The sequence below is a fragment of the Podarcis tiliguerta genome, assembly GCF_965153285.1.
Source record: "Podarcis tiliguerta genome assembly, chromosome: 11".
In the NCBI taxonomy this organism is placed as follows: Eukaryota; Metazoa; Chordata; class Lepidosauria; order Squamata; family Lacertidae; genus Podarcis; species Podarcis tiliguerta.
Window position 1 is genome coordinate 34872513 of NC_139544.1, and position 24248 is coordinate 34896760.

General features: G+C 39.4%; 1 protein-coding gene across 14 annotated transcripts in view; it reads right to left on the reverse strand.

Moving 5' to 3' along the window:
* The window catches only part of ANKRD31 (ankyrin repeat domain 31), a 47498-nt gene that overhangs the window by 12736 nt on the left and 10514 nt on the right, over positions 1 to 24248 (reverse strand). For 6 of the 14 annotated variants that reach the window (XR_014503022.1, XM_083403606.1, XM_083403600.1 and 3 more), the window contains 13 exons: positions 22598 to 23155; positions 18425 to 18690; positions 17997 to 18127; positions 14424 to 14606; positions 13118 to 13260; positions 11084 to 11228; positions 9272 to 9330; positions 6754 to 8083; positions 4902 to 5138; positions 3538 to 3729; positions 2642 to 2784; positions 601 to 760; positions 179 to 288 (listed from right to left, as the gene is read on the reverse strand). Coding sequence is in view for 13 of the 14 variants with exons in the window: in XM_083403606.1 (XP_083259732.1) it covers positions 179 to 288; positions 601 to 760; positions 2642 to 2784; positions 3538 to 3729; positions 4902 to 5138; positions 6754 to 8083; positions 9272 to 9330; positions 11084 to 11228; positions 13118 to 13260; positions 14424 to 14606; positions 17997 to 18127; positions 18425 to 18690; positions 22598 to 23155 (3657 nt within the window). In the remaining variant the exon portion in view is untranslated. Of the gene's footprint in view, positions 1 to 178; positions 289 to 600; positions 761 to 2641; positions 2785 to 3537; positions 3730 to 4901; positions 5139 to 6753; positions 8084 to 9271; positions 9331 to 11083; positions 11229 to 13117; positions 13261 to 14423; positions 14607 to 17996; positions 18128 to 18424; positions 18691 to 20310; positions 20334 to 22597; positions 23156 to 24248 lie in introns of those variants that run through there. The other 8 variants (XM_083403605.1, XM_083403609.1, XM_083403602.1 and 5 more) reach the window with 6 other exon arrangements.

Consider the following 24248-nt stretch of genomic DNA (forward strand, 5'->3'; position numbering starts at 1 on the left):
TTGTATCTTATTGTATTGTTTGGATTTTGTGTTTACAAGTTTTATGAGCTGCCTTTTTGGCCAAAAGGTGAACAGAAACTTCACATAACACAAACATAATTCACGATTCAGCAACTTCATACATGCCACATTTGATGCTAACGCATGGAAACAAAACTGCTCAACTATCTATACTCACTGTGTCACAGCTCTGTTTAGCTGAATTGAGCTGTGAAACCATGTTATCCTCTTCACAGCTACTGCAGCTATGGATTTTTCTAGACCTAGAAGTGTGTAACTCTTTTTCGCCTAAATCAAGAAATAATGATTATAGTTTCAAAATAAGTTATAAATGTACCAAATCAACATAGTATCAGCTTGAGTACACATATATTAAGTACGGGGGGGGGAAATCTGGTTGTGCCCATGCACATGTGCGTATTTGCCATTTGATACCTTCTTCTGAAAATCAAATCCACTTAAGACACACTAAAATGGAGAATTAATTACAATAGGACCAGGGTGCTGGAAAACAAGTAACTTCAGGAAGCTTATCATACTATTGGATGCTTTTTAAAAAGGATAAAGAAAGTTGCAGTTAATATGAAGGAAGGGACATACCAGGCACATCAGTCCTCTGATGAGCCTCTTTGGTCTCAGTAGCACCATAAGATTTAAGGAGTTCTTTCATTTTGTCACAGGTGGCTTCATCCAGGGCATTGTTCCCACAGTCGTCCATCTCATTTGGGTTTGCACCATGAAGTAGTAGACACTGTGCTGCCTGCAACACATTTCTTAATTATTCACTCCTATGGTCTAGTTACTATTTTTTCATGTTCTTCTGCTCTTACAATAGTCCAGAGACTGGCCAAATGTTAAGATCAAAAACAGACATTCAGCTTCCTTTTTCCGATTCGTTTTAAAATTGTATTTATTTTATTTTACAACATTTATATACCACTTCAGGGTAATAAAACCTCAAAACAGCTTACAAAAAAATAAAACAAAACAATAACATTATAGTAAAAAAAAACAGTTTAAAACAAGAATATACATTGTTGCATATATGTTGCTAACTGAAAAATGATGAGGAAATTAGAAGAGGAAAGGATTTGTGATGGCCAATAAACTGGTACAAAGGGAGTATCTCCAAGAGATGTTGGGAAAATAAAAGAATCCAGAAGCAAAACCTAAGTTGGACTCTGTGTTTTATCACTACCTACTCTATCAAAGGCTAAATGCAGAGACAGGCTTGTTGTTTAGTCGTTTAGTCATGTCCGACTCTTCGTGACCCCATGGAGCAGGGCACGCCAGAGACAGGCTTAGGGATGGATAAATCTGACAATTTCAGTTCTCCCATTTTCTCATTTTTTGAATACTAAAGTCCACACTCAGTTCTGCAGCAATTTATACTCCCCCCCCAAAAGAACTTCATGAAAACTAGTCAGCATGTTAGTGCATATTTCTCCTGATAAACACATTTAAGTGTAGTATTGACTTATACATATGCCAATACTATGAAAGCAAAATTTATATGATGTGTTCGCTAATATAAGCAATTTATATATTGTTTTCACTAATACATGCATTTTAAACACACTTCCCACTAATATAAGCATTTATGTACACATTGTTTGGTTGGGCAACTGTGTCACAAAATTCAGAGAAGTGATGAATTTAAAATGATAATCATGTTTCAGTTTCTGTATCAGTTTGCAAATCAGATAGCTCTCATTAAAATGCAAAAACACCAAGCAAACCTAATTTCTTCCCCATCCCTACCCAGGCCATAGACATCAAAAGCCCTTCAAACAAGGTGCCTTCTATATCAGAGGCTGCTAATATTTTGGGGCCTGTGGGCGTACTTGTAAACCAGAGAAACTGATGTAGGCACTACACATAAACATCGCAACCAAGTGCATACCACAACCTTGTCTATGGACTACAACAGAATGCTTCTGTCAAGGCGAGTTTCAGTGAGGTGGAGGAAGCACAGTGGGCTCTAATGAAGGCCTCTGCAGGAACATGTGAACCCTATGGTTGTTATGTTGGCAAACCCTTTATTAATTCAATTAGGTCCTTCTTAATTAGGATTTGAAACACGCTTTGAAGCTGGTTGTGACATTTGCCCTCCTAGGTGTGTGACATCATACTGGGTTCATAAGGAAAGGGTTAACTAAGTGTAAAATGACTAATCAATAGGAACCCAAGGGGAGGAGTTAGAGTCAGAGTTGTTGAGAAGTCAGTCTGGGGTTAGAGAAGAAAGAGCGAGGATAAGTCTGTGGGTTGGGCTAGTCTGATGTGAGAGAGTGAGAGAATCTGTTAAGAGGAGTCAGTCAAACAGTTGATATATATAATCGGTCAGAAGGTATTAGGAAGGTATAGGCCGGTAAAAAAACTAAAGTTAAGAAACTGACAAGAAAATTATCTGAGAAACCATAAACTTGTTAATACTTATAAAATAAACTTGTTTATTTGGTTTAATTTTAACAACTGTCTGGACTCAGTGTGTACCCGAGAGTAACGGGTTGGTGGCAGTGGGAAAGCGAGCACAGTGGTGGCACAAGGATCAATAGACCGTCAAATGTCCGGGGACCCTGTGTGATCGCCACACTGGTAAATAGAGGGTGGACGAGAGAGAGGCTGGTTAGCACAACATTACCTCAAAATGGTTGCCTGAAACAGCATCATGAATTGGAAAAACACCATCCAGGCTTTTAGAATTCACATCAGCACCAGCTTTGAGCAGCTCTTCGATAATCTCAGTAAAGCCCTTATTGGAAGCTTCATGAATTGCTGTCCAGCCTAGTAAAACCAGAGTTAGATATGAGTCTGTAAGATGCATGAGCCTTTACCTAATTTTGCTGTTGTTGTTATCAAGATACCATTCATCATTCAAGGATCACAGGGTGGTTTATGTATAAAACCACAAAAAATATGTAGCATAATAACAAACTAACAATGACCCTCACACACAGTTTAATTTTTTAATTAGTCAAAAGCCTGGGTGAAGTGGGAAGTTTGAGCCTGGTGTCTAAAGCTATTTGCACCCCACAAATGGGGAGCTACTGAAGAAAAGGCCCATTATCATGTTGCCACATCTAATAATATGTAATAATTTTCCTACACTGGCCTGGATCCAAATAACTGTACAGCTTTTTCCAGGTGCCCAAGAGAAGTTTGAACTTGAAAGGAGTTTTGAAGGCAGATTATGATCTGTTGTTCATAGAAAGCAGTTCAAAGTCCCACCCAAATTTCTTTTTTCCAACTATAATAGCGCTTTAGATCCAGGCCACTTTACATATTTGCACACCTATTCATCTACTAGACATCTGTTCGAATACAGTGTGCGTGTGTCCATATGTATATATCAGTATATATATATTTCTCCATGGAGCATAATATTAATCCTATATAACCATGAAGCATCCTTATTTGGATGTTATTGTTGGCAGTGAATAAGAGAATTTGATAAAAAAGAGAGAGAGAGAGAGAGAGATTATTCTAGGGTCACAGCATAGAAGAAAACATTTAAACTATAAATTAAGAATACCACACCTGCATTATCTTTCTGATTTACACATGCTCCAGATGCTATTAAAGATTTCACTAAAGACAAATCTCCTTTTTTAGCAGCCAAATGCAAACAAGTTTCTCCTTTGGCATTTGTTTTGTTTATTCTTGGTTTTATGGTACACAGCAGCTGATCAGAAGAAGCTAGTTTCTCCTTTTCACTAGAATGTGAAGAGTCTAAAGACATATTTTGCACTCATTAATAATTACATAAGGTATTTTGAGGGGCACTGCTACACCAAATGCTAGATGCTGGCCAATACTTTTTAAAGGAATACCACTTGCCAAAACATGCTTTCAAAGACACTGGTGTAAAATATTCACACATCAGTGTCAACATTAACAACCTTTTGAACTTCAGCTGTGTAAATCTAAAACAATTATGTCTCCTAAAGTTTACATAACATTAGTCCGTCTTCTTCAGTCTTCTGTTATCAGATAACATCTATACAAATATATGTTTATGCATATATATGTGTGTGTGTATACACACACACACACATTTTTTATAATAACCATGAGTTCATATAGCCTTATCATGTGTACCTTACAGATAATAAAATAATAATAATTTCGGGAGAAAATGGAGAAGAGCAATGACTTAAAAGAGAATGAATCTAAGCAAGGCACAAAGTGCTTATATGTAAAAGGTCAAGGAGATTCCACTTTCAAATATATGTGGGATATTCCATTAACTCAGAATCTTAAACTAGTGAAGGAAGAAAGGAAGGACTGTATGAGCTTTGAGTCAGGGCTAGCCCACCCCTGAGACAAGCTGAGGCAGCCACTTCAGGCGGTGGAAGCCCAAGAGAAAGTGTCCCCGTGGCTGGGCTGCCCTGCCTTGGCAGTGACGTGGTGGCGGCAGCTTCCACCAAGATCTCGAGAGATCTCATGCAGTCTGCAAGATTTTGTGAGAAGTTGCCGGAACCCACCATCATCATCTCCACTTCATGGGTGCCACTGCACGACCAAGGTAAATGAGGCTGTGGTGGGAGTGACACCTTCTCATTTTGCTCTGGTGGGAGTGACACCTTCTCATTTTGCCTCGGTGAAATGGGACATGCTGCCCCTGCTTTTAGTCCTCTCCCAGCTGCGCCTCAGATATTCTTTTGGAGGCCAAGGTATGTCTGAACAATCTCAAAGTGACAGTGGAAATCTGACTCAATTCAACCATAACATTCATTTCTGCAATGTTACTAACTGCTTACCTGAGGGGTGGTTAACCTCTTCCTATTTAGATATTGCCAAACTACAATTCCCATCAACCCCAATCAGTACAGCCAATGGGAAGTTGGGAGTTGTAGTTCAGCAACATTGAGACGGCCACAGGTTAAGCATACCTGTCTCACCTAATGAATGTGGGATTTGCTGCTCCTCAGTAGAATTAAACTGTAAAGGAGTTGCACTATTGCTAGAACACAAATGTGCATTTTGGCAATCCTCAATGGATATAGATTCCATTCTTTTACTTTGGATAGTTTCTAATTCATTTGACTGTAAAGATACATCTGGAGTATTGTTTGAATTTTCTTTATCATTCTTCTCACTGTAACATTTTCCAAGGATCTGAGTTTGTAGTGATTTATCTGTTGAATAAAAAAGTGCAGTGTCTCCATGAGGAATGTTAATGAAAATACCATAAAGTATATTATTACAGACATGATTAGTATGAGCTGCCTGCTGCTCTTGAAATATTCACCAAACTTTTTAAGATTCCACAGAAAATTATTACAAAATGCTTCTATAAAAATCTATTAACATTTTTATTGCTTGCTCTGAAACAAAAGATAGTGTAGCAATAGCTTGTTTCGTGCATCACATTAAGCTGTAGTTAAAATAAACTATGGTTTATGTGGCTGAGCAACATACTGGTGCCTACTGCTGGAATTGTGGATGCTTTACTCCTCCCCTGCTCCTGCTGGGAAACAAGGCTTTTCATGCTACCCAAACCTGATCTTATGGCTTGTTTCTCTCCAAACTATGAGAAGAAACTAAACCTAGTTCTTGGCTTACTGTTCATGCTTTGTTTTGGGGAAACAAACCACAAGCCTGAGTTCAAATGACGTGACAAATCAGACCATGGCTTGTTTCCAGAAAGCATGGAGGCACAGGAGTGAAGCACCTGCATGCTGTTTGTTCATGTTAAACCCGTTGATTTTAACAACGATTTAATGTGAGGTGCGAACCAGACAAACGGTTCATTGTGCTAATTTAAAAAGGTAAAGGTACCCCTGCCCGTACGGGCCAGTCTTGACAGACTCTAGGGTTGTGCACCCATCTCACTCAAAGAGGCCGGGGGCCAGCGCTGTCCGAAGACACTTCCGGGTCATGTGGCCAGCGTGACATCACTGCTCTGGCAAGCCAGAGCCGCACACAGAAACGCAGTTTACCTTCCCGCTAGTAAGGGGTCCCTATTTATCTACTTGCACCCAAGAGTGCTTTCGAACTGCTAGGTTGGCAGGCGCTGGGACCGAACAGCGGGAGCGCACCCCTGCCAATTTAGAATGCCATAATTTTGACTAAGGTGCTCAGTATTAAGCCATTTGGGGCCAACTGTTTTCACATGCAGTGGTAACCCTAATGTAGAGTAGGTTACTAATTTAACTCATTGCAGAAAATCATAAAAAATTACTACCATATCTTACTACAAGGAATCTTATGAAGACGATCTGTGAAATGGACACGAATTAGCCTCACTGTGCTCGCAAGATTAATTGCCTTTAGGTTTCACAGGGGAACTTTACACTTTCTTTGAAAGCCATAAGTGCACCTATCAGCTTTTTGGGGATGGTAACTGAGGTACCTTTTGCCTCACAATCCCTTCTTACCAGCCAACAGTGCAATTTCTGCATTTTAAAGACTCTTTAAATACTCTTTTTCACTGTTGAATCAGGGATATAGTTTAATTTCCTGCTTAGAAACTACTGCAATTTATGAATTATTAAAATAAATAAATGAAATAATTAGATTAATTTGAATCCTTTTTACACGGCCCTTCAATTAATAATTTCAAGGGTTCAGATTATCAACAAATGATAAAAATATAATAAAACTACCTCAATCAACAGTAAATAAAAAAGTTAATGCTGCACTAAAAAGAATCACAATGGAAGTTGGGCGTTTGTCTATTTTTCTCTCTCCACCTCTCCTTTTGTATCATTGCATTTTCAGCAATCTCTCTATCTTCTCTGAATGGATTACCTTGGAATGGGTCTTTGTCCAGCATCTGTAAAGGGAGGACTGTGTTGTTCTCAGTCCTACTACCATTTCCTGTTCTCTCAAAGCAACATTTCCCAACATTTCCTTCTGCTCTTCCCATCATAATGCCCTCATGCACAGGAGGAGTTAAAAATCTTTGCTCACTGAAGCTGCAAGTGCCGGGACTTTCAGAAACACCAACTCTATTAATACTCTGTGAAATTGTTGAGGATAGTTCCATACAAACATGAACTGCTTGTTCATTACAGATTCCATCAGCTCTAGAGGTGTTTTCACCTGGGTTTTGGCCTACATTTAAATTGCATTCTTCAGAAAGGACTGTACAATCTGAATCACTGAGAAGTTCAATTTCTTGCAACATTGAGATGGTTGGGATTTTTGACTCGGATGGGTTTTCTTCTAAACAGACAGATTCAGCTACAGATAAAGGCTCTTTCACACCCAGTTCATGCCCCAAACTATGGCTGTCCAGATTAATCTGATCTACAGAGTTTTCAGAATGCATATACTGGTCTAGTGATCTATTTTTCTCAGGAGCAAGACTAATGATGCCTTCGCTTACTGTCCAGACAAGCTTCCTTTCAGCAGTATGAAGGTTGTCCTCTAAAGTAACAACTTTAAGACTATTAGACCCTTTATTATGTTTCATTGCATACTGGCTGTCCGCCTGCAAAGGCAAACCGATGTCTTTACATAAGAAGTGTGTAGAATCCAAATTAGGTTCATTTAGTACCTCAGTTTCAGAAGCTAAAGCAGATTCTTCTTCAACAGGATTCAGTGATGTGACAGCATGGGAATTAGTTGCTTGATCTTTTGTTGCTCCTGCCAGTTCAGAGCTTTTAAGAGCCTCTTTTCTTTCTGACGGACAGTCATCAATACTATTATTAGAGTCACTCTCTCGCTGAATTTCTGACCCCATTGCCATGTTACAGTCTTCTCCAGCTTCACAACTTCTGTTCGAATTATACTGGTGATACTCTGAAGATCCATCTGTTCTTTTTGAGACCAATGTAAGATCAGTTGCAGGACCATTCTGAATGTCCTTCCTCTGGCCATTTGTTCTTCTTTTGTCGCCTGATGCTCCCAAAGATGGTGGTCTTCCCCTGACTGACTGCTTTGCCTTTGAAACCAGACATGTACCTTCAAATGTTGTAGCGTTCACTAGTGAACAACTATTGCACATTTTGGAAGCATAATTTCTTTGTGAAGTCCTTTTTCTCTTACTTGGTTCTGACTTTACCCTCTGTTGCTTTAGTACCTTAGTATTTTCCTTAGATGTATGGTGAACTCTTTCACCTGAGCATGTTTTTGCCTGGAAAAGCAAAACAGTGATAAGAGAAGAGATACAGAAATAATGGCCAGGATATATTTCCTAGTCCTCACCCAATATTTATTCACATGAATGGGTTTTGATAACAATAGGGAAGAGAAAAGATTGTGAATTACCACAGGACAATCAAAAATCAGTTCCACGTTATGTTAAATAAATGCCGTAGTCCCGCTGGATCAAGACAAAAGGGTTCAACTTTGTAGCCCTGTGGCAATTAGAGGACCCCATGCAGCTAAGGGGACCCACAAGCAAGCTGAGGAGGCTTATTCCTTGGGAGAGGAAAGGAAAGTAGGACTGTTGCTCACTTTAAATATACAGTGGTACCTCAGATTACATACACTTCAGGTACAGATACTTCAGGTTACAGACTCCGCTAACCCAGAAATATTACCTTGGGTTAAGAACTTTGCTTCAGGATGAGAACAGAAATTGCACGGTGATGGCGCAGCAGCAGCGGGAGGCCCCATTAGCTAAAGTGGTGCTTCAGGTTAAGAACAGTTTCAGGTTAAGAACGGACCTCCAGAACAAAGTAAGTTCTTAACCTGAGGTACCACTGTACAAGGTAGCCAAGGGTTCCCCCCATATTTTTAATTTTTTGAAAACCTTTTAAAGACAGGCTTGCATAGCTCACAGCAGTGCAGATCTCTTGATGCCCATTCCCTCTGCCCAAGTTTTCTGAAAAGGCCTTCCTAGAAGGGTTTCAGCTCCAGAAACTGTGGTTGGCTGCTTCCTTCTAGCCACACTTCTGGAACGGCTTCAGCGCCATGCTGCCTCCAGAACTGAAGCTCTTCTAATTAGTGTAGGTGGGGGCAATGGGTGTAGAGACACTCACACTGATTTAAGTGGTAAGAATCCTTCCTTTCAAAGAGTAATAATAAAGAATTAAACAACCTTTGGCTGCCTCGTACATTTAAGGTAAGTGGCATCCCTTCTCCTTCCAAGGAGAGCAGAGCAGCCGGGTCAGGGGGTGGGGTGGAGTGACAGAAAATACCCTCCAATTTGGCAGTGTCTCTGGTTCAATGCATTTGATATTACTAGTTCGAAACTAATTATTATGGTTAGGACCTTGAAGAGCACTTCAGAAAACCTCTGCAATAAAATACCTTGACTATTACTTGACTATTATATTTCACTACTCACTTGTATTGAAAATTCATTATTAACTTTTACCTTAGGCTGGCTCTCAATTCTACTTTGGTCACTCACTGGGTCTTCTAAACCTCTTTCAGCTAAAAATACATTCAAGGAAGATATTTGGATCTGCTTTTTTAAGCCTGATTTTTAACGACACACAAAAACTGTTAGAAAAAGTCCTCTCCAAGTTTTCCTCTTAAAAAATACAATTATAAAATTATGAATTAATGAGTGTGTGGTATTTTTTTTTTTTTTAATGTGAAACAGCTGATAGCCTGTCTGAAGTTGGGATAGAGATAGTAACTGATAGCTGAATGACCATGCAGGTCACTGATATGTGCTGTACACCAGTCATTTTCATTGCAAAAATGAAAGTAGGCTGGTCTCTGAGCTCTGTTCTTAAATATTGTATCAGCTGTCACCCAAAGGTTCTGTCAAACCTCTTCTTAAACAACAATAATTTCATTGTGGAAGAATTAAGTAGCACATGCACAATCTGGGTTGGTTCTTACACAACTTCTGATCAAAGGAGGCAACACAGGAAGAAAGAGCAGAATGGGAAGAGACCCAGCAAATTAGTCTGGCTGAAAAATATAACTCTGTCCCACTGTAATTATCCTACCCTGGCTGAACTCTTCTGACATGGACATTTGCTCCCATAGCAGGAGGCTTCTGTGAAAGAGGACCCAGAGCCCTCTCTGAAGAACGTGACAGAGGAATAGGCAGGATGTGATGACAGTGATGCTGATCCCAGGCCCTTTGGCACTGGGGACCCCTGGTCATTGCCACAGCAAGACTCAGAACTCAAAAGTGGAGATTAAGAATGAGCCACCTCCAAATCCTCATGCTGCCTCATGAAGTTCCAAGACAGGGCAATGACTATATGGCACAGTACCCATCTGAGAGGCAGGCTGCTCCTCATGAGTAGACCTGAACTGTGTTAGCTCAGATGACCAACATCTGTACAAAGGGTGGAGCTCAGGATGTTATTGAATTAAAGCCCTCAGTCTTTGTTAAATGGCTTTGTTAAATTGCTGGCTGTCCTACTTCGTTGCTGTTGCACAATGACCCTCACCATGCAAGATGACCTTTGCGACTCTCAAGCTTGGAAAGCGCCTGTTGGTAGCCATCCTATTCGTGGACATTCAAGACTCAGAAGGAGGGGAGTTTTGGGGGCTATTTGTTGAAAGTGGATGCCATGTTTTGCTCTAGTGTTATCATTCTGCCAATCATTGCTGAGCTTTCAAAGAACAAATGAATCAAATGTGTCAGATCTTCACACGTTACAAAATTGCACAGATCAAAATAAAATGTTACAGCTGCTTCACACTTACAATGTATGATTCTAGCTACCTTCAATACACACACCAATTTCAGAACATCATAGTTCAAGATTTGTTCAACAATTTTACATTAGCTTTTTTTATTCCATGAATATGAATTTGAGATCAGATTTTTATTTACCAAAAATTAGAAGTGCTACCCATATCTGGAGGAGCTGTGTGATGCAGCTTGATGCTTGCCATAGAGCAACAAAATTCAAAGAAAACATTACTAGATTTGTAACATTAAAAATGCTAAGAAAAACATATTGCTTCCATTGAAGTTTGCAAGAATGCATGCCCTATATATTGTAAAATTTACTGTATCACTTGACAGTAATCCTGCTTAATTAATCCAAAACACAAATACTGTATACATATGTCATTTTGTTATATTCCAGTGCTCTGGTGAAGCTATGTTGACAAAGTCCTATCTGCATACAGAACAAATCTCAAATTTGGAGTAAAAACATTTCTTGTAGTTCCTTTGTGAATGAGTGTCAATCTAAATATAGCTCTTTCTTACCTGATGCTGACCTTCTTCTAGATTTAGCTATAAAACTTGCAAGTAGTTTCCTCATAGGCATGTCAGTTGCTTCTTCTAAAGCACTCTTGCCTCTCTCATTTTTGAACAGTGGATCGGCTCCATACCGAAGTAGTAACTCTGCCACCTAGAGGTAAAGATGCTTCAACATTTGTTCCTAACGCTTTCACTCTTTCCGTATCTCACTCATCATACAGAACAGCCACAGGTGTCGCTCCACAGCAACTAAAAGTCAAAGTCGCTGCTGCTCATTGCAATTTTATATGTAAAAAGGTAAAGGTACCCGTGCCTGTACGGGCCAGTCGTGTCCGACTCTAGGGTTGCGCGCTCATCTCGCTCAAGAGGCCGTGAGCTGGCGCCGTCCAAAGACACTTCCGGGTCATGTGGCCAGCGTGACGAAGCTGCTCTGGCGAGCCAGCACCAGCGCAGCACACGGAAACGCCGTTTACCTTCCCGCTATAAAGCGGTACCTATTTATCTACTTGCACTTAGGGGTGCTTTCAAACTGCTAGGTGGGCAGGAGCTGGGACTGAACGACGGGAGCTCACCCGCAGGGATTCGAACCACCGACCTTGCGATCAGCAAGTCCTAGGCACTGAGGTTTTACCCACAGCGCCACCCGCGTCCCTAATTTTATATGTAGTTACAGATATAATATGAGCAAGTAGAACCCTGCAACAAAATGTTGCAGCTCATCCTCAGCCCCTAACGGAAATGGTTCTGTTTGGGGCTCAGACAGCCTGGAACAAGAGTACTTATTAAACTTGATGAAGAGAGGAGGAAGTTTCAGCAAAAAACAAACAGGCTTTTGTTTCATCTTCATGAAACCTTCCTGCACTGCACTTATAATGTGAAAGGACTTGGTTTTAGGGCCTGAGCACTTTATTACTATGTACTTGGGAGGGGGGTGTCCCCGAAGACTGACATTCTCAACATTCCATGGCTCTGGACACCACTAAGCTTGTGCAGCATTCTGACTTGTTGGATCCCTAAAATCAAATTTAAACATGGTTGCCACTGTCAGCAAAAACAAAAAAAGGAGCGGTTACAACACTGTCATAAATAAACTCACACAACTTTTGTAAAATATGGTAGATTGTTTAAGAAATCTACAAATCAAAGGTGGTATTCCAAGTTTTACTCAGAGGACACCCACTGAAAATAATGAATATGACTAAGTTAGGTCAAGTAATTTCAGTGGGTTTACTCTGGGTGAAACTCAGTTGAATACCACCCCAGAAGACTAATGGAATATGTAAGCTCTTTTAGAAGAGACAAACAGGATCAATTTAATCTATGTTTACATTCCACAGATGTCTTACTGAATGTCTAAAATAAATAACCCCCCAATCTTCTAAGTACAGTACAGCTAATTATAATAAAATTAGCAAAATACATGCAAAGAAGGAAGGAATGCCAATTGTGACAGGATAGGATAGGAAAGGAAAGGAAAGGAAAGGAAAGGGCATTTCTTAAATATAATGAAGCGAACTAAAGACTCCCAGTACTTGGGAACAGCTTTAGACAGATAAGGACTCTCCACAGCTAAACAGACCTTCAGACAGGAATGATGGCAAAGCTTGCAGAAGTTTTATTGCATACAAGAACTCTTGGACCTTCTCAAGCATTTGAAAAATCAAGACAAACAGTTATTTCTTTCTTTTTTCCACTAGATGGTGCAAGACAAGAGCTCAAAACAGGAGATAACAAAGCTTCTTTATAACTACTTTCCATACCCAGAAATTATTTGGGGATGGGCTACCCTCTAATTTTTTTTGGCAGACAAACCAATACATATATAAAAACAAATGGACCAGGCCTCTAAATCTTTGTTTTCCCTATTTTAATCTCTGCCTCCTGGTCCTTGTCACAGGGTTTTTCATGGTAGGCAGCTTCCACTGCAGCAGCACCCCAGAACAATAGCATCTGTACCTTTAAGAAGGAAAAACAATGGCTTTCCTTGTGGCTTTTTGTAGAAGACAAATTGCAACGTATTTTCAAATACAGAAGCATTACCTTATAGTGACCACCTTTAACTGCATCATGTAATGGTGTTATTTTTTCACTTCCTTTACAGTTAACATCAGCTCCTGCTTTTAAAAGCTCATTTGTTGTCCACCAAAAACCAGCCAGACTGGCGTCATGCAGTGGAGTCCAACCTGTGGCATCAAAAAAATACTTAATTTTTGTGCTCCTTTCCTAGAATTTAGGCCATATATTTTATAGGATTATTTTCTAATGACTTACATTTCCCCCTGGCCAGAAAACATTCCTCTCCTGGAGACTACGACTGGTTTTTGAGGATTTAGGTAGTGGAAAGGGGATGAATGGAACACTAGCAACCTATTGTATATCTTAGAACTGCTACGGTGGCTAAAGGTGCCAACAGACAGTTAATTCTGTGAGAGACATTCAAGCACAGACCAAAAGGTCTGTGCAAATAAAGTGAAGGAAGTTTTCTGGCCAGAGGGCCAAATCTTTATCTCCCCAACTGCGGACAGACTGAAGCTGACAGGTGGTTGGGGCCGCCCACTGTCAATGACCTGATCTCATAGTGATATCAGGTGATGCTTCCCTTTAAAGCCCTGATTATTAGGACTTCAGAGCAAACCATGGTGCTTTCAAACAGTGCTTTGTAAACATCCTAGCATTCAGACACCCCCTCCCACATTTCTCCTTCAAATTCCGGAAGTTGAAGGATAGGCAGGAGCTGCTGAAGGCATATTTCCACATGCCCATCAGGAAAGTAATGAGAAAATGAACAGACCACACACTGTTAAGTAAGTTTAAAAGGTTTTACTTACAAAATCCAAAGGTATGATTCATGTGCTGATCCAAGCAGCAGCTAGGTGAACACAGGCAGAATACACTTGGATACACAATACAGACTATAGTTTCAAGTATGAGATCTGAGATTGCAGCAAGCTCAGACATGTCCTTCCTGGTTTGGTACATGGCACAAAGAGGGTGAGGAAAGGAAAGAGAAGAAGCTTCATTTCCTCCCTCATCGGAGGCGGGGGCATGACCTAGTTGAGTCTAGGAACACAGCTCTCTGATCTGAACCCCTTCATGCCCTAACCAGTTTCCCCCTTTTCTCCTGGAATGAGCAGGAGATGATTTGTGTTAACTATCATTTCACAAAATGGTAGTTAACACAAATTACAGGCCCAGCCCTAAGCACTTACTTATAATGTAAAACTAGCATATCACAGAACACATGATAAGTAAACATGCTTAATATTAAGTTGTGCCTTGCTCAAGTTAATTATTATACATTATTATTTCATCATTGGATGAAATTAACATTGGGGATTCTGCTCACCTGCACAATCCTGAGTATTTACATTTCCACCAGCTTTTATCATTGCACGTAAACCATTTAGGTCATCTTCCACAGCAGCTCTGTGCAATAATGTCTGACCAAATCTGTCTCTTCTATTGATTTTGGATAGTGAAATGTAGTTATACGAGGAGTTAGAGGAACTGTTCCAAGTGGCTTGTCTCCCTGTGAAATATACACAAAACAAAAGGATGCAATAAGCAAAAAATATTACAGGTTGCTTATTGTTGTCTAATCTAATCGTATTAGTTTGTTCCTGTCAATCATGGTTTAATGCAGAGCTTTCCAAACTGTAGGTTGTGACGTTAGTGTGTTGGCTGCAGGGCGTAGATGTGCCATGCAAATTCTTACTGCACTCCTCCCAGGGCTGGAAAGGGGTTTGTTTAACCTCTAGTTTGCTAGTAAAACTGAATTACTGTATTTTTTGCTCCATAAGATGCACCTGACCATAAGACGCATCTAGTTTTTAGAGGAAAGCAAGAAAAAAAATATTCTGAACAAAACAGTGGATGTATGATTTTTGTGGTTCATGCTGTGGCCACAGACATGATATGTTATTTGATGGTACATTTCGGGTAGCCCAATGCAAAAATCTTGAGAATCCATATCAATCCATGCTTTTTAACCACGTTTTTGTGCCATTGTGGCCCTACGAAACAATGGATGCATGATTTTTTGGTGCAGGCTATAGCCATGGACATGCTATGTGGTCTGATGGAGAATTTGGGGTGACCCAATGCAAAAATCCTGAGGCTCCATGTGCTTTTACCTCCCCCCTCCCAGGTAGCCTCCTTTATCTCTAGAGTCCCTTATCTCCCCTCCTGATTGCTTGCTGATCAGCTGCTCAGCAGCTTTGTTTCAAACCCCCTTCCCTCTTTCTAAAAAAAAAAAAAAAAAAGCATGATCTGCTTTTTGCCCCTGGGCAATTCGGCTCCAGGGACCACGCATTCGCTCCATAAGACGCACAGGCATTTCCCCTTACTTTTTAGGAGGAAAAAAGTGTGTCTTGTGGAGTGAAAAATACGGTGCTGTGTCGTAAAATGATGCATGTCTAAAAAGAGTGTCACCAACATGAAAAGTTTGGAAAGCTCTGGTCTAATGTATCATTAATTACAGAAATATATCTGAAGTTGTAACAGAGCTGAATCACGTGTCCCTAATGCCATAGACAAAATATATTAAGAGGGATTGTGAACAAACTGCATACAGTGTTATGGCTGCAAAAAATAGCCTACACCAGACAATGGAGACGTGCTGCAATTTACATAAATGTAAATTCCCTTGAGACCTTTGTGGTATAGTAGGAGTAATAAATAAAGGAATAAAAATGATTATCTTATACTCACTTACCCAAGGAGTATTTTTCTTATAAATATTATTTAAAGTGTTTCTGGTTATGAGTAAAACTCACTCAAGGTGGCTTACACATAAATGATAAAAATACAATTTCCAATTAAAAAAAAAATACTGTGCAAAACCTTACCTCTCATTGGGGCTCAATTTTGAGTAGACATGCCTAGAACTGAATTGTTAATAACATTCTGAATGGAAAGGAACAGTAAACAAACCCATTTTATTTTCTTGAATAAAAGTTGAAGGAAGGAAGACATTTACCTATTGGGGTTATTGTTATGGTTTATTATTACAATATGCATTTTTGTGTTTTTATATTGCAAACTGCCCTGTGATCTTCAGATGAAGAGCAGTACAGAAATTTAATAAATAAATAATAATTTATTCAAAATACAAAAGTTAACTCATCAACTATGTTGATTCATGTTTTTAATGAATTTTTAATGTTATTCATGTATTTAATATCAAATAACTCAGTTGCATATTTAACACAATATGCATATTAAACTCAATGTTTCAAACATTTGAAAGGGTATCATAAACAGCAGGCAACAAATTTAGCTTCTTTATTTTAGCAAATACATTTATTTTATTTATAAGCTACCCCACACATTAAAAAAAATACAAGATGGCACATGCATATACGTACTAAATAAATACATGTACAGTGGTACCTCGGGTTAAGTACTTAATTCGTTACGGAGGTCCGTTCTTAACCTGAAACTGTTCTTAACCTGAGACAACATTTTAGCTAATGGGGCCTCCTGCTGCCCCTGTGCCGCCAAAGCATGATTTCTGTTCTCATCCTGAAGCAAAGTTCTTAACCTGAAGCACTATTTCTGGGTTAGCGGAGTCTGTAACCTGAAGCGTATGTAACCTGAAGCGTATGTAACCCAAGGTACCACTGTATGGTAATTAAAGCAAAGCTTCCAATTGCCAAACCAAAGTTACTAAGTACTATAACCACTGCCCTCTGCTGGATAACAAGTCGTCATGTATCAATGGATTGTGCTTTTAACTTGTAATTACAGCTTCCTGATGCTTGCAGATTTATTGTACAAACCAAGACAGTAGTAGTATTTGCAAAACATAAGGCTGTTTTAGTATGTATGTGTATCCTACATGGTAAATATGCAACTTTAAATATTTTAAAATGTGTGTGTGTGATATAAATGGATACAGTGGAAAATTCCCAACCAACTAAGGTTCCCCACAGCACCTACTCATATAGGCAAACATGTTTTTCCCCCTCATTATGAATACTGCATGCCCAACCAAGTGATTATGGATTTCAAATGCTGATGCAGCTCCAATTAAAAAATGTATTCTAAAACTAATAGGAACTGGCTCTAATGGCCAAGAAGCAAACTGCATGCCCAAGCCCTAAAAGCTTTCTACTCAATAAGGATGATGTGGTGAAATTGAATCTGACATAGGGATGGACAAATCAATCCATTTTGGTTTCTTTCAGTTTCTCATTTTTGTAGCCTTAAGTTCTTTTCTCCACATTTCCGCATCAGTTTGCAAAACAAAATTTCAAATGTCCTCATTGAAATTCATTCGCATTTAAGTGTGATTTTTTCTTAATATGCACGTTTGTGCACAATTTTCCCCAATACACACAGTTTTGCACTTCATTTTTGTACATTACTAACACCAATATATGCCTTTTTATGTACACTATACCCTAGTATGAGCATTATCGTACACATAAATTGGAGAACAACACTGCAAAATTAAGAGAAATGTGAATTTCAAAAGAAGGCTTTTTTGATCGCATATTGTTTTAAAAAGCGCAAATGAGGTAGGTTCACCTTTAACTGAATCAAATTTTATCCCCTGCCCCAAACCTGAGGTAATATTGAGGATCATGAGCTTAGCACTGAGGGCCGAACTAGACATATGCTTGATCCAGAACATAAACTGCATGTACTTTGGCCTTTAGATTTGAGTACAGTAAGGGGAAATGCCAGTGAAGCCTCCTTGCTTAGAGGTGTCCCTTGCTCTAATTAAATTCCACGTTCGGTTGCAATAGTTTCTTCCAACCCAGTACAAGACAGAGAATTGATAGCAATGGACGCAGAGCTTCTGTTAATGCCCAGAAATGGTAACATGAACTGGGACACTTTGCCACAGTGACATATTTAGCAGGGGGGGAGCATATGTCCTTCAGGCTACAGAAGATAAAAAAACACCGCTTACTTCTTTTCTTGGCAATCCTCTGACTTTTCCTCACTTGCTCAACTTTAGTATTTGTATCTGTAGTCAAGAGGTGGCATAATACAGTTCCCATCTGTGAACAGTCATCTTCCTTATCTTTAGTGTCAGATCTGCTGACAAACAAAACATTTTCAATTACCAAATGCATTTCTCTATACTCTGCATGATGTCCATATATATTTTAAAACATTTTTCTTGAAAAGGATAAGGAAAACTGTATATTTAGTCTCACTCAAACTTCACATGGAAACTCTTTTTTTTAACCTCCTCAGGATATACTTATTTATTATTTCCATTTCCATAACACATTATATAAAATATCTCAAAGTGGTAAAAATGTTATATTTAATATAAGCTCTCCCATTAACCACTGTAAAAAATTTATATCATATTGAAAACCATTAGCTTACTCTCTTGTTTGAGCCTCAAAACTGTGTATATTCTGATGCATCCCTTCTAGAAACTGACAACTGGGAGTAGGATCAGTATCATTTAGAGTAAGTTCCTTCCTTTTTTGTGCTGAATTCTTTAATGTACATGAAGCAACCTGCATAGTTTGTTCACATGAACTGCTATCCTTTAAAATGGAATCTCCTTTTTCAGCTGGTCTGTCACGAGAGGAAATATTCTGGTGGTCTGAATGGACTAATTTATGCATATTCTGACTAAAGCCAATCTGTGAAATAACAATTATAAAAGAGGTCAAAATTATTAGTAGAACAGTAAAACATATTGGTACATCTTAGGGCTGCCATATATCTGAGATTTCCAGGACATATCTGGGATTCATCCGTCGGAAACAGTGTCAGGGTGGAATTTTGGTAAATCAGAAAAATGTCCAGGAAAACCCAGGTGCTTTACACTGAAATATGGCAACCCTGGGTACAGCTACATGTATTTAAACTTCTGTTTTAAAAGTATGAACAATGAAATCACTGTCAAATTTAGAGAACTTCCAGGACAAGCAACATAGGTTTAGTCAAATTCTAATGAGACAGCCTTTTACCATAACCCCTATATTTTTCTGACAAAGGTTAGATGTCATTTCCTTCACAAGAAAAGAGATAACTGAGCTATACAATGTATGTGAAGAATGGTGCTTTTTCTAGTTACACAATCCTGTGTTTCTTCCTTGAGCTGGATGGGGCTTTTGGGGGGGGGGGGAGAATATCACATTGCATTTCCTTCACATACCCAATTACTTTAGAAGGTAAAATATTTTATAGAAAGAATCTTCTACTTCTCTGTATGCATATAGCTTCAGTGCAGTTGATTATTTAATGCAAAAAACAGATGTTATGAACAATAACTTTTAAAACTGTAGCAATTTTCAGTTATTTTTTATTCACATAACTATTTAACGTGCGTAAGAATGATACTATTATCTATAAGGGGTTTCTAGCACTGTGACTACATCTGCAAGATTTGACAACAGCTTTCCTGTTGAATCTTCTGAAGGTAGAAGAATCTCTTAGACATTAATGTTGATTGCAGTTAATGTGGTTACCCCATAATGTAGCTGCCAGGGGGTCAAAAGCCACACTCTCAATGCTACTTTCTGGATTCAGTCCTGAAGGTAAGCTTGGAATGACTGTAATACAGTGCCCCCAATTCCCATTTCCTGGAGCTAGACCAGGACGATTTCATGGTTGATGGTATCATTTGTCAACGAGAGATGAAGAAGTCGTACTCCCCTTGCCCCACTCTCTGCAAAGGTAACCCATACTGGTGACGAAGGGTGGACAGGAACAAAGCTGGTAGCCAGTGAAAATCTTTAAAAACAGGTCCAACATAGCTCTGACTATTAACTCCACTTAGAGCCACTGCATTTTACTGTTTCTGAGTTATCTTCTAATATGACCAAACAGTGTTATGGCACCTTAGAACTACAGATGCAGTTGAGCTACAGTCACTTAAAAGAGCATGCTAATGAAACAGAAATGGGGAACCTGTACCCCTCCAGAGGTTGATGGATTCCAACATCCATTAGTCCCAGCTAGCATGGGCAGTGGTTAGCGATGATCAGAGTCAAACAACATCTAAGGGGCCTGCCTTAGATGCAAGCACTCCTCCTATGGCATAGCCTAGCAGTTCTGGATGTTAAAATTCATTATCAATTATTACTAACTGGAAATGTAGTGCAACGTTGGATCCTCCTCCTAACCAGTGTTTGATGATATCATATCCCACTGAATGTCATGCCACCAACCTTGTCGAATTCAAGCAACATAAATCAACAAGTTAAGCTTGTTTTAGAGCTCTTTAACAGAACTATGCAATGAAAATTATCACAAACCAGTTATCAGGCTTCGCATTTGTAAATGATGTAAGTTCCAGAAATCTGAGTGCTCTGCTGCTACTTATCTTCCTCATTCCCTGGAGCAACCAAGGGGAGAAAATCTCTGATGCTTCTTTCCTTGTTGATACCTATAGTCTGCGTAATTGCTGTTCCATTGAGTGTAACCATGTAAGAAGAGCTCTGCTGGATCTGAACAAAGGCCCCTCTAGCCCAGCATCCTGCTCTCAGAGGGCCTATGGAAATCCCACAACCAGGACCTGGATGCAACAGCACCCTCTCCACTTGTGATTCCCAGCAACAGCTCTTCAGGGGGCTACTTATGACAGTGGAGGCAAAACACAGCCATCATGTGTGGTAGTCACTGATAGTCTTACCCTCCATAAAAAATGTCTAATCCCTCTTGTGGGACCAAATTTCATAGTTCAACTATGTGCGATGTGAAAAAGTAGTTTCCTCTGCCTGTTCTGGGGCTGTGTATACACACACCCTATGAAACACACAAGGATTATTTTTTTCACAGTGTACATAGCAGTTTGCAATTGTACAAACCTTCAAATAATAACATCATTTAACGCAGAAGCTACTACCCATGCTGACAATATACACAAGGGGGCATGTTTTCAAACCAATGAGCAATGGTGTTCTCTATTCCTATTCCCTCAATTACTGTTTCAGTAGACCCTTAAAAATATTTTTACACTCTTTCAAAAGAGAGGGGTTGGAAACTGGTGTTTTGATATAAAGACAACTCCCCATTTACATGGGGGTTGTGTTCTGGGGCACCGCACGTTTAAGTGAAATTGTGTGAACACCGTTGAAAAGGCCAGCAAACACCCTCCAAACCTCCTTGCTCAAACTCCAACTCGCCACAGTTTGCGCAAAGGCTTATGGGATTGCATTTGCAAAGGCTCATCAGATTGTTACACTCTTTTTATGCCTTTTTGTGCAACAGGAATGGTCACACATGCCTTGAATGCATGTAAACGGGAAGTTGTCGGTACTGATATACAGAGGAAATGTAAGCAATCTATGGATTTGTTTAGTGATGATGCACAACCTACATTTCTTCATACACACATACATACCAGAAACAAACATGCAAAGGCAAATTATCAAGACAGACTAAATGTGCTGGTCACCAAAGAACCTTCAGTTGCACTTGAGTTGGGACTTCCTTGTAGTAGCTTCTGAGGAGGAAATGGGTCTGAAGGGCACTTCATTTGGTAAGAGGGACTACAATGTCTTCGTTTTAAATGCAAAAAGTCCCAGGTTCAATATCTAGCATTTCCAAGTAGAGCTGGAAGACCCTCAGTCTGAAACACTGGAGCAATGCTGCCGATCAGTGTAGACAATACTGAGCTATATGGACCAATGGTATAAGCCATCCTCAGATACCCGCTGCCTTGTGGGGCATCTTAGGGAAATAAAAGGCTAAGGAGTAAACCCTAGACAAATCTGGAATGAAGTAAAATGGTTGAACGGTGTCTTGTACGCCTCCTTCCAGCAACTCCAGCAGCCAAGCTGGTGCTAAATGTTCTGGTTACCAGTCTCTGCAGCCACAGCAGGTGCTGTGATTCTCCAGCAGTATAACCTCACCCCCAGAGGCGCACTCTGTTGTCTCTCAATAGAGAGGCGGATGCTAAGAAAAGATCTTCAGATGAATGGCAATATATAAATTTAATAAATAATAATTAAAAATAATAGTGGAAGGCAGCTGCTCTTCTGCTTCCTTCCTGCAGCTCCTGTACAAGTGTGGACCATGTCATATGAAGCTGCAGTGAGAGAGGGAATCACCTGAAAACCAGAGGACTCTGTGTCAGCAAAGCTCTCACTTAAATAACATCCATCTGATTTGGGATTATTCTTCCTTCCCACTGCAGCCCCATACCCCACTGCTGTACACTGTTCAGGAGCATGCACACACCCACACCATGGAGAGGGTTGTCAGGGGTACGGTGGATTGCAGAGGGAGAAACAGAAAGAGAAGGCTGGTTGAGCAAACTGTAAACTTATAATAAGAGGGCTTTACAATGCAGGTATCACTGTTGTACAAGACAGCAGGGAAGAAGCAAAGTTGCTTATCCTAACAATGGCAGTATGCAACTTTAATGAGAGGCAAGGTAATAAAAACATATACCACTCACCTAGGACTATTATACACAAACAACAGACTTATTTGGGGTATAAGATGGTTTTGTGAATATAAACAGCAAGTTAACATTTCAATAAACATTAATGTGAATATAAATTGTAAACCAACATTTCAACTTTAAAGTATACATACTTGTTCCTCTGAAGGATATGGCAATGTGGTCACCATTAAAGCTTCTGATTCTTCAAGGTGTTTTATATGAAGCTGAGATTTTACATTTATATCTGTGATTTGTGTGCAATCACCATCTGTTTGGTCTGGTGTCGGTTGTTTGTCTGCGATGATGAACCAACTTCCCTTGCCTTCTGGCTGACAGACAGATGCTGCTGCAGATTCAGACAAGGAGTTCAGTGCTGTGAGAAGCTCTACAGGCAGGGCATTGCTCTCCTTATTTACAGCATTAGCCATAGAAATAGCACCATCCTGATTTTCCAATATGTCAAGCATTTTGAGGGTCTCAGAATCATCAAGTGGTTCCATCAAATCTTCAAATTCCACAGCCATTGTTTCATCTACACTTATACTTGATTGCACTGTTTCAAATGGATGGTTTTCTGTCATATCTTCCTTACTGACAATTTGAAAAACCTCTGACATCTCTGTATCTTGTGGAATTGAATCCTCTATTGCGTCCATACCAGAAAGAAGGCTTATTTCTGGAGACACTTCAACATTTAAAGTCTCTGGAAGCTAATGATAAAAACATATGCTAATTTAACACTCAAAAGCACACATTTGCAAAGCTTTCTTCAAAGAAAATGCTGCTTCCTCTGCATAGCTCTTTTTAAAATAGCTTTTTAAAATAGCTGTTTTTGTACCTTCCCCAGTTCTATTATATTTCTTTTAATCTGAGACAAAAGTGCACAATTTTCTAGACTGCATATTTACATAATAGTTTTAAGATACTTAAAGAAAAAGGGTTTACCTTGCTACACTTTGCTAAAAACTTTAATGGTTTCTTATGATCCCTCAGTCTGCTTCCAGGGAGCTTACAGCCAACTTTTACTCGTTATTAGTCTTTTACATTTAAATGTTTTTCTCAGTATCATTCATTCATTGTTATATTTTTTCTTATGACATGAAGGCATCTGATGCAGTTGTACTGCTGAAGCTATGTATTTTCTCTGGCCTTTAGATGGCTTTGTGGGCTGATTTGTATTGCTTAGAAATTGGTTTTATTTTAATTTTCTCTGTCTTGTATTTTCTATTTTTCATAACGTTGAAAACTCCCCAGAGGAGTGAGTTAATGGGAAAGTATAAATGCAAAAAATAAATTGATTGATAAAAATATTTCTATATGCCCAATTACATAAAATATCAAAGTGCTCCACAGCATAAAGTACCATAACACAATATCAAATAATAAATTTTAAGCCTGGTCCTGTTATTAGCCTGGGAGCCCACCCAGAAAACATATATAACCCACTGTAAGAAAGCTGAAGAAAAACTGTTTTCTTTAGTACAATTGGAGGTCTACTACAAGAGCATCAGCACAGGCAATATGGCGGGCTCCAATCATCTTCTTGCTTTCTCCAGTGTGCTGCTGATATTATGACAAGTCAAGCAGCAGAGAGGGGGCTGAATGGAGTGGAATCTGCTGGGATAATGCTAGCAAGACACAGGAAATCAAATAAGTGGACATGAGAACTGTGGTTGGATAGGATGACAGGGAATGATCAAAATGACACGGATGTCAAGGGAATCAAAACCCTTTCTGTGGAGAAACTTGGAGTACATGGTTACTAGGGATGCCACCTTCCTGTTCACTATGCTATGGAGGTCT